An 18798-nucleotide genomic window follows, 5' to 3' on the forward strand; every position below is an offset into this window, starting at 1 on the left:
TGGGCCACGGGTTGGACAAACGCACTGATACTTGGTTTTCCCCTGAAACTTGACAGGAAACGGCTTTCCCTGAAGCCCTCTCAAGTGGTGTCTGTTTCCTCTCCCACACCGTCATATCACTTGTAACTTCCCATTGATCTGGCCTCCTTTGATCCTGGCCTCCACTGGCCTCCAATCAATAAGGCCTCCATTGATCCTGGCCTCTATCATTCATGCCCTGTGGAGTCATCTCCCTCAGTGAATCAGAGCTGACTGACCCCAATAGAATGCGGTGTAAATCATAGTCTATAACTTCCAAGCTTAGGTCATAAAAGGCACTGTAGCCTTCACCTTGGTATCCTGGATTACCTGCTCTGAGGAAAGGCACTGCCATGCAATGAGGACTGAAGCAGCTCTGTAGAGACACCCATGTGGAGAGGAATTGAGGTCCCAAACCAATAGCCAGTACCAGGTGCCTGGCCATGTAAGTGAGACACCGTGGAAGTGGATCCTTCAGGCACTATCAGGTCTTCTGATGACTGGATCTCCACATGATTAAGGGCAACCTCTGAAAGCCCATGAACTAGAACTGACCAGCTGAGCTGCTCCACGTTCCTGACCCACAGAAACCGTGAAGTAATTAATGATTATTGTTGTTTTCAGCCACTAAGGTTTTGGGTGATTTGTCACGCAACTATAGTAGCTGGAGCACCAATGGGCCCGAGAAAAAGTGATTGTCTTTTTTCCTGTTACTTCCAGGCTCTTTTCCTTCACTCTTAATACTCTAGCTTTGATTTCATGTCAGAACACTATGCCACCAGTTGCCTTTTCTTATTGGAGTCATCTATAAACTCACAATTCATGTTCCCTTTTTCACTGAAGATTTTTGCTCCTTGCTCATGGTCACTTTCTTCTACACTTCTCCTTCTGTACTTGATGATTTCAACAGCCACTAATGTTATACTGAAACTTTGAACCCGTTAAATAAAGCCCCATTCTGCCCTCCTCATGGCCCCTGGAAACCACCATTCTGCTTTCTTTCTCTGTGAATTTGACTACTCTAGGTACCTCATACAAGTTGAACTAATTTTGTAAAGTTTGCATTCTTTGTTATATGTGACCACATAAGTCTCTCTTCTGTCAGATCATAAAAAAATAAAAACAGAAGAAGAAAAATACATACAGAAATAAGGAATTATCTTCCAGACTGTGCAGATTGGCTTTCTGTGTGTTGGGTATACCTGTAACACCCAGCCAGGCAATTCATATCTCTGCCTTAGCTGAGCAGAAAGTCAGCCAGGAGTGGAAGTTTAGGGCCTTCTTAGGTCTTTTCTGAGCATGTTCCCAGCTCTGGGGATGGATGTGGCCTTCTGGATATCCAGGAATTTGTGAGTTTTTCAAAGCCCTTATTTCCCAAAGATTCTCATTCCCCAGGTATTCCTGTTAAGCTTTTCAGATTGTCCATTGTTTGCCTGAACTGTTATCCCTTGCCCCAAGTGATACTGGTAATATATTTGTTTTCAAATGTTTTCTTTTATTTTCTTTTTTTCTTTTCTTTTCTTTTCTGTGTGTGTGTGTGTGTGTGTGTGTGTGTGTGTGTGTGACGAGTTTTGCTCTTGCTGCCCAAGCTGGAGTGCAATGGCACTATCTTGGCTCACTGCAACCTACGCCTCCTGGGTTCAAGCGATTCTCCTGCCTCAGCCTCCCGAGTACCTGGGATTACAGGCACCTGCCACCACGCCTGGCTAATTTTTGCATTTTAGTAGAGACAGGGTTTCACCATGATGGTCAGGCTGGTCTTGAACTCCTGACTTCAAACAATCCATCTGCCTTGGCCTCTTAAAGTGCTAGGATTACAAGCATGAGCCATCGCACCCAGCCTCTACACTTCTATTATAAGAGTACTGCATCCCCACAGTCTTGTCAGCAGAATGCGTTTTCAAATTTCTATACTTTTGTCAATCTAATAAGTGAAAAATAGTGTTTCACTGTGGTTTTAATTTCTATGCTATCCTGTGTGAAACTGAGGATCTTTTATATTTTTAAGAGACACTTGCCCGGGTGCGGTGGCTCACGCCTGTAATCCCAGAACTTTGGGAGGCCAAGGACGGTGGATCATGAGGTCAGGAGTTCGAAACCAGCCTGACCAAGATGGTGAAACTCCGTCTCTACTAAAGAAAAAAAAATACAAAAAAGTTAGCTGGGTGTGGTGGTGGGCACCTGTAATCCCAGCTACTCCAGAAGCTGGGACAGGAGAATCGCTTGAACCCAGGAGGTGGAGGTTGCAGTGAACTGAGGTCGTGCCATTGTACTCTAGCCTGGTGACAAGAGCGAAACTCCATCTCAAAGAAAAAAAAAAAGACACTTGTATTTACTTTTTCATGAACTTTCTGACATATACTTTAATAATTTTAACTTGACTGTGGTTTTCCCATATGTTTTTCTGGGAGCTGTTTACGTATTAGTGTGATCTCACTTTAAATACATGACCATTAATCTCAATTAGGCATTTGTGTTGCCCAGCAATGCTACTGTTTTACTATTTTCCTAAAACATTAGTCAGTTCATTCTCCTGTGCTCCTAAGTATTTCATAATTTCTCCTTTCTCTTCAAACTTCTAACAACTTTTCTTCCACATTCACTTTCACCTTATGTTCTATTTCACTGCAAAATATATCAATGCTCTTCAGCCAAAGTCCAGGAGAACCACAGCTGTAGTTGGACAACACTGTATTTATTGACTCACTGCAATGAGGGTGAAAGAACACCATGGAGAACCATGAGGACATCTCAGTGAAAGGGTGTTAGAAAGATCTTACTACAGGATTTAGGTCTGTGTTCAGTGATTTTGCGAGGAGGATTCAAGAAGTGGAGCTTTGTCCCGGATTACATACTGTCAATAAGATGTGGTTATTCGGATTGGGTATCTTGATACCTCTTATCTAGAAGGTAGGTGGAATAAAGTGAAGCTAAAGCTGTGGTTGGGAAAGAGGCAGCAGTCAGTCATATTACTCAGCATAGGGACACAGTCATTTCTGTGGTTTGAATGATGTCCACATTTTTGTCTGTGTTTAGACATGATTACCCAGTGGCCTTCTTTTTGTCTTATTCTATCATGATCATACAGTGGCCTTGCTTAATATTGGTGTTCTGTGACATTTTTTATGTTTAACAGAACACAGTTTATGCAAAGTTTTGCAGAATGAGGATGGAAACCTGTCTTTTATTGATTTATCTTATTAAGTAATTTGTTCTTTAGTATGTCATATATATTTAAGAAATATGCTCATGGCTGGGTGCGGTGGCTCATGCCTGTAATCCCAGCACTTTGGGAGGTTGTGGTGGGTGGATCACTTGAGGCCAGGTGTTTGAAATCAGCCTGACCAACGTGGTGAAAGCCCATCTCTACTAAAAATACAAAAATTAGCCGGGCATGGTGGTGGGCGCCTGTAGTCCCACCTACTCAGGAGGCTGAGGCAGGAGAATTGCTTAAACCCAGGAGGCAGAGGTTACAGTGAGTCAAGATTGTGCCACTGCACTCCAGTCTGGGTGACAGAGCGAGACTCTCTCAAAAAAACAAAAACAAAAACAAAACAAAACAAAAAAGAAATACACTCAGTGTCTGACATTTTGTGGAACTGGATTCAACTCTTTTCCATCTCTTCAACTTTACATTATGATTTTTAAATATATGTAAACAGTAAAAGAATAACTGAATAGTACTATACCCTCCACTTAGGTTCAGTAATAAACATTTTGCTATTTTGTTTTCTCTGTGTATTCATCTTCATGGAAGCATTTGGAAGCAAGCTGCAGACATGGGGATACTTCACTCCTACATACTTAAATTTTTTTTTTTTTTACATCCCCATGGATAACAGGGAACTCCTAAATATTTTAGTGTGAGTTTTCTAATAATAAAGACACCCTGCAACATAGTCACAAATTATTATTATTATTTATTATTATTATTTGAGACGGAGTTTCACTCTTGTTCCCAGGCTGGAGTGCAATGGCCCAATCTTGGCTCCCTGCAACCTCCACTTCCCAGGTTCAAGCGATTCTCCTGCCTTAGCCTCCCAAGTATCTGGGATTACAGGTGCTCACCACCACGCCCGACTACTTTTTGTATTTTTAGTAGAGACAGAGTTTCACTATGTTGGTCAGGGTGGTCTAAAACTCCTGACCTCAGGTGATCCTACCATCTCAGCCTCCCAAAGTGCTGGGATTACAGGCATGAGCCACCACGCGCTCTCTCTCTCTCTCTCGTTCTTTCTTCTCTCTCTCTTTCTTTCTTTCTCTTTTTCTCTTTTCTGGAGATGGGGCCCCGCTATGTTGCCAGGCTGGTCTTGAACTCCTGGACACAAGCAACCCTCCCACCTTAGTCTCCCAAAGTGCTGGAATTACAGGAGTGAACCACTGTGCCTGGCCTAGAATGTCTTTTTTATAGCTGTTTGGTTGGGAACTCTGAACCCCAAATATCTGAGACAGGTCTCAGTTAATTTAGAAAATTTATTTTGCCAAGGTTAAGGACACACCTGTGACACAGTCTCAGGAAGTCCCAGGGACATGTGCCCAAGGTGGTTGGGGTACAGCTTGCTTTTATATATTTTGGGCAGACCTAATACATCAATCAACACATGTAGGATTTACATTGTTTCAATCTGGAAGGGGAGACAACTCCAAGGGGGAGAAGGGGGGGCTTTCAGGTCATTGGTACATTTACAATTTTTCTGATTTGCAATTGGTTGAAAGAGTTATTATTGACTGGGAGCTGTTGCTTGCACGTGTAATCCCAGCACTTTGGGAGGCCCAAGCGGGCAGACTGCTTGAGTCCAGGAGTTCAACACCAGCCTGGGCAACATGGCGAAAACCTGTCTCAACAAACAAACAAACAAGTAGTTAAGCATGGTGGCACGCGCCAGTAGTCCCAGCTACTCCAGAGGCTGAGGTGTGAGGATTTGTTGACTCTGGGAGGTGGAGATTGCAGTGAGCAGAGATTGCACCACTGCACTCCAGCTGAGATAACAGAACCAGAACCTGTCTCAAAAGAAAAAAAAAAAAAGTATGAACAGTAGAAAGGAATGTCTGGGTTACAATAAGGGGTTGTAGAGACCAAGGTTTTATCATGCAGATGCAGCCTCCAAGTAGCAGGCTTCCGAGGGAATAGATGATAAATATTTCTTATCAGACTTAAGGTCTGTGTTGATGTTAATAAGGCACGTCCAATCCCCTCTTTCATCATGGCCTGAACTAGATTTTCAGGTTAAATCTGGAATGCTTTTGGTCAAGAGGAGAGGTCCATTTAGATGGCTGTGGGGAGTCTTAGCATTTTATTTTTAGTTTACAGAACCAAGAATCTGCAATACTTACAGCAGTTAATCAGTAATTTCAATCCTTTATTGGAAGGACCAAGAGTTTCCTGGCCTGGCACGGTGGCTCACGCCTGTAATCCCAGCACTTTGGGAGGCCGAGGCAAGCAGATTGCCCAAGGTAGGGAGTTCGAGACCAGCCTGACCGACATGGTGAAACCTCGTCTCTACTAAAAATATAAAAATTAGCCGGCCGTGGTAGCAGGCGCCTGTAATCACAGCTACTCGGGAGGCTGAGGCAGGGGAATCGCTTGAACTGGGAGGCGGAGGTTGCAGTTAGCCTTGGCACTCCATCCAGCCTGAGCAACAAGAGAGAAACTCCGTCTCAAAAAAAAAAAAAGTTTCCCGAGCAATTCACGTTTTCGTACATCGGGGCAGGGTACGCCATTTCCTGGGAGGCACAGGAGTTTGTGGTTGGGAATAGGTAAGGCTCCTTGTGACCCCTAGAAAGACAAGCCTCCAGGCTAACCCAGTAACACCCTCGTCAGGAGTCCTTCACGGCCGCCGGAGGGCGCAAGGAGCTGCGGCTGGAAGTACTCGGAGGGCCGGCGGAGAAGGCGCGCGGAGTCCGTAGCTCGCAGCGCGCGCTGGAGGTGGGCGCGGGGCGGTGCCGCGGCGGCGCAGGGAGCCGCGATGGAGGGCGCTCCGACTGTCCGTCAGGTAAGCGGGCCTCGCTGGGGTAGGTTCCCATCGGTGGCTTTACCCGACTTTTTCTCACGGTAATTGCTTGAACCTTCTCAGATTACAGTTAATTCCTCCCTTCCCTTTCCTTCGTGCTCTTGGGAGTAATGTGGAAAGTTGTTACGCAGGAAACGGTTTCCAGTGCCTCTGCGAGCGCTTTCCCTACGGGCGGTGGTGGGGACATCTGCTTCCCTGTGGGCGTTGAGGGCTTGAATTTGATCCCGAAATGTCCTGGTGCGGATGTCTCAGTCCCAGGCCCCTTGGGTCAGGCCCCATGGTCGTGATTCTGACCCAGTGTCACGTTTTTCCAGCCTCGTCCCCTTCTTTTCATTCTCAGCCCTGTTACAAGCGTCCGGATAGTTTAAATCACTGTGCTGTCAGCCAAGTTTTGATTTCAACTAGTCTAGTTTTGTCATTTGTTTACTACCTTACTTGACAAAAGCGTTCTTATTAATATTCAGGATGAAACCCCGCTTTTATTGGAGGGGCGCCTGCGTTTCTGAACACCTCCTGCTACATTGGTTTGTGTGTATATATTTTACTTTTAGAGAACTGCGGTCAGTGCTATATCTTTTGAAGAGCATTGTGGTTTACAGATTGGTGGAGGTACACAAATAATTGTTGAATGAACAAGTGAATGAGTGTGTTATTTCACTTGATTTGAAAAACATTACTATGAAATAGTCAAGCTGGATATTCATGAACCCAATCAGTCACTGATTCAATTATGTCCCTGGCACTGGGTGTTCGGGATTAGATGGTGATTAACACAGACGTGATCCCTGCTCTTAATAAGCTTACTGTCTAGACTCGAGATAAAATTATTTCCTCTATTGTAGAGTTAAGGAACAGATGTACAGAGATTGACTTTGCTAAGGACCACACGGGTAATAAGGCAGAGAGACAGGAATCTATTGTAGCCACCCCAGAAAGCCAGAATGGACCCCCACCCCAAATTTGATTCAGGTGTAGAAACTGATGATGCCACACACACACCATGAGGCTGGAGTGCAGTGGCGCCATCTCGGCTCACTGCAAGCTCTGCCTCCCGGGTTCACGCCATTCTCCTGCCTCAGCCTCCCCAGTATCTGGGACTACAGGCGCCCGCCACCACGCCTGGCTAATTTTTTGTGTTTTTAGTAGAGACGGGGTTTCACCGTGTTAGCCAGGATGGTCTCGATCTCCTGACCTCGTGAACCGTCCGCCTCGGCCTCCCAAAGTGCTGGGATTACAGGCTTAAGCCACCACCGCTCCCGGCCCTGAAAAAATCTTTTACTTACATAATTAAGGTCTCTGGGGAGAGCAAGGCAGGCCTCTCAAGCAGCACCCAAATGGCTTCAGAGAGCCTCAGGAAAAAACTGGCTCCATGTCTTTTTTTCTGGTTAGCGTTAGGGAGTGGGGCCAGGGTGAGAGGTCCAGTATGCAGACAGGGGATTGCTTGAATTTCCCACCCAAGATGAAGGAAGGAGCACCCAGACTTTCTTATCACTTACCCAGATGAGGTAGAGAAGAGGAGGAGGGAGGGGTGAGGCAAACAAAGTAGACTGAGACTGGTAATAATTTACCCTTGATGTTTGATGACTGACATGAACCATCTGAATTTGAATTTGACTTTAAGTAAGCCATTGCGGCCCAGTGCAGTGGCTCATGCCTGTACTTCTAGCACTTTGGGAGGTCAAGGCAGAAAGAAGTATCTCTTGAGGACAGGAATTTGAGACTAGCCTGGGCAACATAGCAAGACCCTGTATCTAAAAAAAAAAAAAAAAAGAAAAATTAACCAGGCATGGTTGTGTGGCACCTGTAGTCCTAGCTATTTGGGAGGCTGAGATAGGAAGATCACTTGAGCACAGGAGGTTGAGACTGCAGTAACCCCTGTTTGTGCCATTGCACTCCAGCCTGGGTGACAGAGACCAAATAATTTTCAGAAATTTAACCAAGGTGGTAGGCCTTACACTATGTGTGGCGCAATGGCCCATCCTCCTTTTGTGAGCTCCTTTGTGAGTGTGTCAAAAGACTGTCCTCAGAGGAGGATGTCATCAATGGAATGTTATACTTGTGCTCCTGGGGAAAATTTGGTGCAATTAAGATTTTTCCTGTAAAGGTTGCGTATGAGGGCAAAACTGTGTACTCTGTGGTTAGCCAGCTAAAGAGATATTGTGTCTCTCTGGAGGTGAAGACCAACTATGGCTGAGGAGGTGTTGAAAGAGACACTGAACAGAACATATTAGCCAAATCTATCACAGCAAAATATTTACTAGTTGTGGACTGAATAGTCAGTAATTTCAATAATATTGGGTATAGGGCCCTTCCTGGGTAAAATGACATCATGGAGGATGTGGTAATGAACCATGAGGCACCATTCATTCTTACCAAGTTTAACAGGCCAAATTGGGCTGTTAAATGGAGAAGCAGTAGGAATAGTTACTTTCTCACGAAGTAGGTGGTTTTTTTTTTTTTTTTTTTTTTTTGGGTGAGATGGAGTCTCGCACTGTTGCCCAGGCTGGAGTGTAGTGGCATGGTCTCCCCTCACTGCAACCTCCACCACCTGGGTTCAAGCAATTCTCCTGCCTCAACCTCCCAAGTAGCTGGGATTACAGGCACGTACCACTACGCCCGGCTAATTTTTGTATTTTTTTTTTAGTAGAGATGGGGGTTTAACCATGTTGGTCAGGCTGGTCTTGAACTCCTGACCTCGTGATCCGCCCGGCTTGGCCTCCCAAAGTGCTGGGATAACAGGTGTGAGCCACCGTGCCCGGCCGAAGTAGGTCTTACATAACAAGTTTCAGTCTTTGAAGGCCCTGTTTTGTTTTATATTGGATTGTATAATTTTAACTGGGCATTGAGAGTGGCGGTCCACAGGGTCTCACTGTTTTGTTTGTTTTGAGACAGAGTCTTGCTCTGTCACCTGGGCTGGAGTAAAATGGTTCAATCACAACTTACTGTGATCTCCAGCTCTTGGACTCAGGCAATCCTCCCACCTCAGCCTCCCAAGTAGCTAGGACTACATGTGTGTGCCGCTATGCCAGACTAATCTTTAAACATTTTGTAGAGGGGGGTCCTTGCTATATTGCCCAGCTTGTTCTCCATACTCTTGGCCTCAAGTGATCCCCCTGCCTCAGTCTACCAAAGTGTTGGGATTATACGTGTGAGCCAACATACCCAGCCTGTGGTCCCACTTCGTTGAAAGTCAATTTGTAAGCTCTAAAGACTTGATTTAAATTTAGTTTATTACTAATTGGGACAGAGTGTCCGTGGCCACAGTAGGATATTTTAGGGCAATGTATACCACGATCAGTGGAGTATTTAGGCAAAGGAATAGTTCGGATGGTTAAAATGAGGCATACCTATTTGTTGTCTATTTTTTGTTGAATAACTCCTAAGATTGTAGGGGATACCTTGTTTAAATTTAGTGGGAACTCCAGTTATAACTGTAATTTGAGACCCGATATTGATTAAAGCCATGAAGATTTGCCATTTACTGCATTTTAGCAGATGTTGAAGTTAACTTAGAACCTATGTTGTAGAGGCACAAAAGCCAGTCTTTTATCTTTTATTATATAAATTATTTTAATAAATTCTGTATGTTTTATTAGATCAATTTATGGACTTCAGTTTCAGTTTTTTTTTGTTTTATTTTTTTGCTGTTGTATGTTTCCTTCCCTTCTATCCAGGTTTGTTGGTTTCTCCCTCTCTTTCTGGAGGTTGCTGGATATACTTCAGGTGGAGGAGGTCCTCTCTACCCTCTCATGTTTACGAATTTCTTTCTCCAGAGAGCCTCAAATCAGTAGCATCATGGTTAGGGGCTTCCCCCTTGGCAATGGTTATTTATAGGGTTTAAGAACCTCAAGTTTGGCCAGGTGCAGTGGCTCATGCCTGTAATCCTAGCACTTTGGGAGGCTGAGGCGGGCTGATCATGTGACATCAGGAGTTTGTGACCAGCCTGGCCAACATGGTGAAACCCCATCTCTACTAAAAATATAAAAATTAGTCGGGTGAGGTGGTACATGCTTGTAATCCCAGCTACTCGGGAGGCTGAGGCAGGAAAATCGCTTGAACCTGGGAGGTAGAGGTTGCAGTGAGCCGAGATTGTGTCACTACACTGGAGCCTGGGCGACAGAGTGAGACTCTGTCTCAAAAAGGAAAGAAAAGAAAAGAAAAGAAAAGAAAAGAACCTCAAGCTTAAGTGGAGCAGCAGCAGCAGCAGCAGAGGTATTTAAGGATCCTGGTTCACCATACGCTGTTTTTTTTTTTTTTTTGGTGGTGGTGGTGTTTGTTTGAGACAGGGTTTTGCTTTGCCGGCCAGGCTGGAGTGCTGTAGCATGATCGTGGCTTACTGCAGTCTTGACCTCCCAGGCTCAGGAAATCCTCCCACCTCAGCCTTCTGAACAGCTGGGGCCATAGGCACCTACCACCATGCCTGGCAAATTTTTTGATTTTTTTTTGTAGAGACAGGGTCTCACTATGTTGCCCAGGCTGGTCTCAAACTCCTGGGCTCAAGAGTTCCTCCTGCCTCAGCCTCCCAAAGTGCTGGGATTATAGGCATGAGTCACTGTGCCTGGCCCATATGCTTTTATGATTTTATGACTACTCCTCCTTACTCCCCTACTCCATATTCTCTTTTTTCTTTTTTTAACTCCCTGATGAGTGCTCTTACTTGAGCAATTGCCCAATGAGCCAATATTTTTTTGAGATAGAGTCTGGCTCTGTCACCCAGGCTGGTGTGCAGTGGTGTGATCTCAACCCACTACAACCTTCTCCTCCCGGGTTCAAGCAATTCTCCTGCCTCAGCCTCTGAGTAGCTGGGACTACAGGCCACCATGCCTGGCTAATTTTTTGTATTTTTTTAGCAGAGACAGGGTTTCATTATGTTGGCCAGGCTGGTCTTGAACTCCTGGCCTCAAGTGATCTCAAAGTGTTGGATTACAGGCATGAGCCACCTCGCACAGCTGACACATCTTATTCATTTGTTTAAACTCCATTGTTTGTATAAATCAGAGCTTATTTACTAATTTTTCTATTGATGGACAGTGAGGTTATTTCCACTTTCGTAGTATTAACAAACATTCTTGACTCTGTATATTAAATTGCTGCATTGCAGTGTATGTCTATCTTCTTTCCTACTGGGCTTTGCAAATTGTTCTCCAAAATAGTTGTACAAATGGACACTCCCATTACATTGTATTTTTATGATTTATTATTACTCTAGCAGACTGTGCACTTCTGGAGACTGAGGAATTTGTTTTATTCATCTTTGTATCCCTAGTGCCAACCAAGCTATCTAGCACATAATAGTAGTTGGAAAATCTTTGTTTCATGTATAAATGTATGAAGTTGGCTGGGTGAGGTGGCTCATGCCTATAATCCCAGTATTTTGGGAGGCTGAGGCAGGAGGATTGCTTGAGCCTAAGAGTTTGAGGTCACCCTGGGCAACATAGTGAGACCTTGCTTTTACAAAAAAAAAAAAAAATAGCTGGACATAGTGGTGTGCACCTGTAGTGCCAGCTACTCAAGAGGCTGAGGAAGGAGGATTGCTTTGGCCCAGGAGTTCGAAGCTGCAGTAAGCTATGATTGGGCCACTATACTCAAGTCTGGGTGAAAGAGGAGACCCTGTCTCTAAAGAAAATAATAATAAAAAATAAAGTAAATATATAACTATATGAACTATTGAAGCAAAAACATATTTATTACTGTCTTTTAAATGTTGCCCTTTTAAAATTAATGTATATGTTGTGAACATTAGCTTTTTTCTTTTTAAAATGGTCATTTCTCAATAAATAATTTACATGGTTTGATATTTGTTTCCAGGTGATGAATGAAAGGGATTCAAGCCTTGCCGCTGAGTTACAGGAAGATGTAGAGGAAAATCTTAGTCCAACTGTGGAAGAGAATAATGTGGTAGTTAAAAAACAGGGGCCAAATTTACATAATTGGAGTGGTGACTGGAGCTTTTGGGTAATTTCTTTTTTTACATCTTTATTTTAATCTTGAATGCAAATTTTCTTTAAATCTGCAAGAAGTCATATTTGTAAAATTTCCTTCTTAGCTTCTAAATTTTAGATGTTTCAGTTTTAGTCCAGAGTCCTGAAGACATTTCTGATTATACTGTCCTTTGACCACTAGAATGCACTGTTGTCTGGTTTGATGGAATGGAATTATCTGCTTCAATTTCCTTGTGTGAAAACTACACCACGGAAGTGGATTCCACTTACGCTGTAGCTCACTGTATTGTCAAGAGACTAATGTTATACAGAAACCATATTTCTAAGTGTTGATGAGAAGCCAGCTATTTGATATAATTTTGATTTAAAAAATTCATTCCTGTGCCTAAAGAAAGTTTAGCAATGTTTAACCTATAGTGTATAATGACTGTAAGATGGTTTCAAAGTTAGAAGCTACGCATTGTTTCCATTGTGTTCACTCGGTTGTGTAATCTGGATGTGCTTCAGGTTTCCTCACTGTAAAATGAGACTACTGCTTGTTGATTACGCACATTAAGATCTTAGAGTCTTTTTGGAAGAACAACACTTCTGTATGTTACAAATGCTAACATTTATTATATTAAAGAACTCATTCTAAGTCTAGCAATTCCTATGAGAGTTATGAACTGTTTGATAGAATCTGGTATGATACAACTATAAGTGAAAATTGTATAGGATGGTAAGGCCTGTATAGTTCCAATTAGTTCATTAGAAAGCTGATCTCTTGGCTTGGTGTGATAGCTCATGCCTGTAATCCCAGCATTTTGGGAGGCTGAGGTGGGCAGATTGCTTGAGCCCAGGAGTTTGAGACCAGCCTGGGCAACATGGCAAAACCCAGTCTCTACAAACAAACAAACTAACAAAAATTAGCCAGGTGTAGTGGCACATGCCTACAGGCTACATCCCAGAGAGAGACCCTGCCTCAAAAAAAAAAAAAAAAAAAAAAAAGCTCATCTTTTGAGGATTAGATATCCTTGGTAGCAGATTTTCTTATAAGTTTAGAGTAGGCCAAAAAAAGATTCATTAACAGTTTATAAAGATTAGTACAAGTACCATCATTCTGTTCATAATTAGCAGTTCAGTTCATTGAATCTTAAGTTATTGAATCTTTTTTTTTTTAATTTTTTTTTTATTTTCTTTTTTGAGACGGAGTCTCGCTCTGTCACCCGGGCTGGAGTGCAGTGGCCGGATCTCAGCTCACTGCAAGCTCCGCCTCCGGGGTTTACGCCATTCTCCTGCCTCAGCCTCCCGAGTAGCTGGGACTACAGGCGCCCGCCACTTCGCCCGGCTAGTTTTTTGTATTTTTTAGTAGAGACGGGGTTTCACCGTGTTAGCCAGGATGGTCTCGATCTCCTGACCTCGTGATCCGCCCGTCTCGGCCTCCCAAAGTGCTGGGATTACAGGCTTGAGCCACCGTGCCCGGCCGAAGTTATTGAATCTTAATATGACTAAATGGTTTTGATTTCCTATTAAGAAACATGACATCATAAGTTTTTTTGAACTGTATTCCTTATTTTTATTTATTTATTTTTTTGAGATGGAGTCTTGCTCTGTCACCCAGGCTGGAGTGCAGTGGTACGATCTTGGCTCACTGCCAGCTCCGCTTCCCAGGTTCATGCCATTCTCCTGCCTCAGCCTCCCCAGCAGCTGGGACCACAGGCGCCTGCCACCATGCCCAGCTAATTTTTTGTAGTTTTAGTAGAGATGGGGTTTCACTGTGTTAGCCAGGATGGTCTTGATCTCCTGACCTCGTGATCTGCCCGCCTTGGCCTCCCAAAGTGCTGGGATTACAGGTGTGAGCCACTGCACCCGGCTTGAACTGTATTTTAAGGAAAATATTTAATTGCTAAGAAATATATGAAAATAACAACACATCCTTAAAAAAGTCATCTCTATTGACTATTATTTTTGATCACATTTAGAAAAAGTTTCTGACAATATTGTAGTTTTATGACCTTTACGCACTAATTTTTTTTTTTTTTTTTTTTTTTTTGAGACAGAGTTTCGCTCTTGTCACCCAGGCTGGAGTGCAATGGTGTGATCTCCAGTCATTGCAACCTCCGCCTCCTGGGTTCAAGTGATTCTCCAACCTCAGCCTCCCAAGTAACTGGGATTACAGGTGCCCGCGACCACACCCGGCTAATTTTTGTATTTTTAGTAGAGACAGGGTTTCATCATGTTGGCCAGGCTGGTCTTGAACTCCCGACCTCAGGTGATCCGTCCGCCTCAACCTCCCAAAGTGCTGGGATTACAGGCGTGAGCCACTGCGGCCGGCCCCTGCCCTGATTTTTTTTTTATAGCTTACGTTATAGATTGGGGAACCTTCATAGGTTTAAGGACTATCTGCAGGGCTAAGTAGTTACTATGATTACTATTGAGGTAGTTACTGTGATTACTAGTGACAGACTTAAAGCAAGAAAAATGGTAATGCAAGAAAAGGAAAAAGCAAAGGAATGAGAGAATTTAGAAATAGGAGAGAAAAAAAGAGGGATGTGTTCTAGATCCTTGCTACTAAAGGTATAGTATGGGGGCCAGCAGATTTGGCATCATCTGATGGCAAATCAGAATTTTGGGCCCAACCTCAGACTTAGTGGATCACAATCTTCATTTTTCACAAGATTTTTAGGTGATTTACATTTACATTAAAGTTTGAGAAGCACTGATTTAGAGTGTCAGAGGTTTACTTTGGCTCAGTTTGGGCCCCTAAGCTGATTACAAACACTTTATTTTAAGGACATTGTATATGAATTCACATAGAATAGACCTAAAGAGAAGTACAGTATCTCATAAGTTTTACAAACTTTTCTACTGGTCAGTTACCCGGAAACCAGAACTATCAACAACTCAGAAGCAAACAAAAACAAACAAACAAAAAGACCCCACATAGCTGATATATCTGGTAATAGGAGAGATCCTCAAATCTTCATTTGGTGTTTCTTTAATACTTTTTTTTTTTTGCTATATTTTTATAAGCTTAAATAAACTGAATAGGATATTGAAGGTAGGGAAATTAGTTGGTAATGACACATAGATACCAGCAAGAAATGATAGTAGAAACTCAAAAAAAGTGAAGAAACCTAGACCTTTGTTTTTTTATTTTTAAATTTTTTTACTGCTATCTCTTTTATTCTCTCTCATCATTCAAGTTTGTTCAAAACATTACAAGAGGCAAGAAAGGAAAAATAATTGCATTTTAAAAACTTGATCTGTCCAAAATATAACATATGAAACCATGCCATTATATCTTAGGAAATAAAAGCATTCAAAGTGAATTTGATATCCAAGTTCAAGATGAAGACTAACCTCAAAGTATGGCATGTGCAATGAAACCTAGACCTTTTAATGTGGAGGCCAAAGGTCTGTGCAACTAAGTTGGCTCTAAATAGTACTGTAGCTGGTAGAAATGATGTTTTAAAAGTCTGGAAAATAAATAATTCATTTTTTCTCTGCCATTTAAAATCCATCAACATCTACCACGACTCTACCATGTTGCCTTTGTTTTCTTCATTCTCCCCCAAATAAAGAAGGTATTGAAGAAACACAAATATGATGGGGAGTTCACTGAGGGGTCTAAAATTAACACAAGGAAGACAAGCCAGGCATTGTAGCACATGCCTGTAGTCCCAGCTGCTCAGGAGGCCTGAGAAAGGGGATCACTTGAGCCCGGGAGTTTGAATCCAGCCTAGGCAATATAGTGAGACCTCATCTCTAAAACAAACAAATGAAAATAAAACACAAGGAAGACAAGTAGCATAACAGGAATGTATTCATAAGGCACATGACCTGGTATTTAAGCAAATAATTGGGGATGTCAGAGCCAGTTCACTGGAATACCCACGGAATCTAGAGTTGTGCTTCTTCACTTTAGAGAGGTTTCTAGCAAAAGAATGGATAACTTTAAAAAGTACTGGTATTTAAAGAGTTAAGCTACAGGGATCTGGGAAGTTCACTAATGTAGAATAATTCATATGCTCTAGCCCGGCTAAATCAGTTGTTCCACAGTAGTGAATTTAGAGGGCAGCATGGTATAATTGAACACATTGGAGACTGGGAACAAAACATCTGGAGTAGAGTCTCTGCTCTGCATCTGGTGATTTCAGGGTGTGGTCATCTTGAGTATGTTGCATAACCTGTCTCACCTCAGTTACCTCACCTATAAAATTAGAGATTGGGTCACGGTATTACAACACTGGTCTGTCTTGAATCAGTAGTAACCTCACTCTGTTTAACAGATTGGCTAATAAGTGCCTTTCTGACAGTAAGACTAATTTAAATAATAAGGATGAACTCTCCATGGCTATTGATAGTGAGCAACGGCTTCAGATTTTCAGATTTTCTATTTCAATTCTGTAGTATAAAGATAGGAATCTTAGTTGTTGTATTTGTTTCATTTTTTTATTTTAAAATATTGGGCCAAACATTGTGGCTCATGCTTATAATCCCAACACTTTGGGAGGCCAAAGTGGGAGGATCACTTGAGGCCAGGAGTTTGAAATCAACCTGAGCAACATAGTAAGACCCCCATCTCAACAAAACAAAATAAATATTAGCTGGCTGTGGTGGCTTGCACCTGTAGTCCCAGCCACTTGGGAGGCTGACATGGAAGGATTGCTTAGGTCCAGGATTTGAGGTTATGGTGCACTGTGATCATGCCACTGCACTGCAGATTAGGCAACAGAGAGAGACACTGTCTCAAAAAAAAAAAAAAATTAATTCTAGTATGTGGGAAGTGAGTTTTATTATTACCTTTTAAACCCTAATGAAACAATAAAAATTATGTGAAATGATGCAATGAAATTTAAAATACAGTTAATGGCAAATATTTATGCTTTTGCCCATTAACTTGGTAAAAAAAATATATAGTAAAAGGTAAAACAAACAAAAAAACCCTTAAAAAGAAAGACTTATTTTCTTCTTGGCTAGAGTAATAGTATATTCCATGTGGATTAAGATCGCAGAGGCAAGGCAGACAGAGATCTGCAGCAGAGGTATTTGTTTAGTGCAACTTCTGTTAGTGATCTAGAGTAAGCAACCATTGGGAGTAGAAAATAGCCTTTGAGATTATTCATTGTGTATGTTCAGAAGATGACATACTTACCTGGGATTTTTTAATAGAAGTAATAGTGCTTTGGATAAGGTAGTTAATATTATATATTCTTTTGTGCTTTGATATTTCATTAATATTAAGTTCTTTAAAAATATTTGTCAATTGTATATACTTCTTTTTTTTTTTTTGCTGTAAGTTTATTCAATGCAAAATAATCCTCTCCATTTTTACTGAGGTGTCTGACCATGTTCACAACCAAATCTGCCTTTAAACTGGAATTCGGTTGCTGACCCAGCCCCAACCTCGACTTTTTTGTCGGCACCAGGGGGCAGAGTACTCCATCTGTAGGTATCTCTGTCAACTTCCCCTTTTGTGAGTCTTGCAGGTCGCTCACCCTCCAGACCTTTAGGCCGAGGCCTGCCAGTCTCTGGACGGCTGCAGCGTAGGGTGGCAGGCACAATCTCTGGGGCAGATAAAGGTAATCACAGAGATACTAGATGCCCTCATTGGTAAGGTACCAGTAGAAATGTCTTCAGGCAAACTGTTCCTTCTTGTAGCCTCGGGACTTGAGAGACTGCATGGCCTTCATGACATGAAGGTTGGGCACATTCTTGTCTGCCAGCTCCGGGTATTTAGGCATGTGGACATCCTTCTTGGCCACCATAACTCCCTCCTTAAAAAGGAGTTCATAAATGGCAATCTGGTTCTTCCTAGGCATGAACATCTCTGCAGCTGTAGGGTCCGGGGCTGGGGCTGGAAAGGCTATACTTACTTTATTTATTTATTTATTTATTTATTTATTTATTTATTTATTTATTTGAGATGGAGTCTCGCTCTGTCGCCCAGGTTGGAGTGCAGTGGCGCGATCTCAGCTTACTGCAAACTCCACCTCCCGGGTTCACGCCATTCCCCTGCCTCATCCTCCCGAGTAACTGGGACTGCAGGCGCATGCCACCACACTCGCTAATTTTTTGTATTTTTAGTAGAGACGGGGTTTCACCGTGTTGGCCAGGGTGGTCTCGATCTCCTGACCTCGTGATCCGCCCGCCTCGGCCTCCCAAAGTGCTGGGATTACAGGCATGAACCACTGCGCCGGGCCTATACTTACTTCTTTAATAGCAGATTTAGCTAATCATTGTAATTTTAAAGTGGAGGGATTTGTAAAGTTTTCTGAAATGCGTAACTAAAATTAAGTTTGCTCAGGGGTCCTTTGTGTGTTCTTCTTTGAATAATTGTTTATTAGAAAATCTTGAAAAGTGTGCATAAAGAAGATAGGAGATCTCAGATTCCGCAGGTCTTTGATTTAGGAAGGGAAGTAGAAAAAAAGATGGAGTAGGAGAATTTTAAAAAAGATGAGAGTTCAAATTGATTATTTCTTGTATTTTTTTGTTTTAAAACATTTTAAGAATAAACAGATTTTCAAGCATTATCTACATATATGCAAAGAACAACTAGTATACTTAGGTTTTAATAGAAAATATTTATATTTGAATTTTTCTAGGTAATAGTCAAGTTTTCTTCCTTTCTTCCTTTCTTTCATCACTCTGTTGCCCAGGCTGGAGTGCAGTGCTGTGATCTCAGCTCACTGAAACCTCCACCTCCTGAGTTCAAGTGATTCTCCTGCCTGACCCTCCTGAGTACTTGGGACTACAGGCGGGCGCCACCAACTGGGCTAATTTATATATTTTTTAGTAGAGATAGGGTTTCACCATGTGAGCCAGGCTGGTCTCCAGCTCCTGAC

General features: G+C 42.5%; 1 protein-coding gene and 1 pseudogene across 1 annotated transcript in view; one reads left to right on the top strand and one right to left on the bottom strand.

Moving 5' to 3' along the window:
• The first annotated feature begins 5523 nt into the window (after positions 1 to 5523).
• Positions 5524 to 18798, top strand: part of GRAMD1C (GRAM domain containing 1C) — a 106316-nt gene continuing 93041 nt past the window's right edge. The window contains exons 1-2 of the mRNA XM_025377444.1: positions 5524 to 6011; positions 11838 to 11984. Coding sequence (XP_025233229.1) covers positions 5985 to 6011; positions 11838 to 11984 — 174 coding nt within the window. The 5' untranslated portion in view covers positions 5524 to 5984. The remainder of the gene's footprint in view (positions 6012 to 11837; positions 11985 to 18798) is intronic.
• Positions 17285 to 17781, bottom strand: LOC112619476 (annotated as a pseudogene).

This window comes from Theropithecus gelada, chromosome 2, assembly GCF_003255815.1.
Source record: "Theropithecus gelada isolate Dixy chromosome 2, Tgel_1.0, whole genome shotgun sequence".
NCBI classification, from domain to species: Eukaryota; Metazoa; Chordata; class Mammalia; order Primates; family Cercopithecidae; genus Theropithecus; species Theropithecus gelada.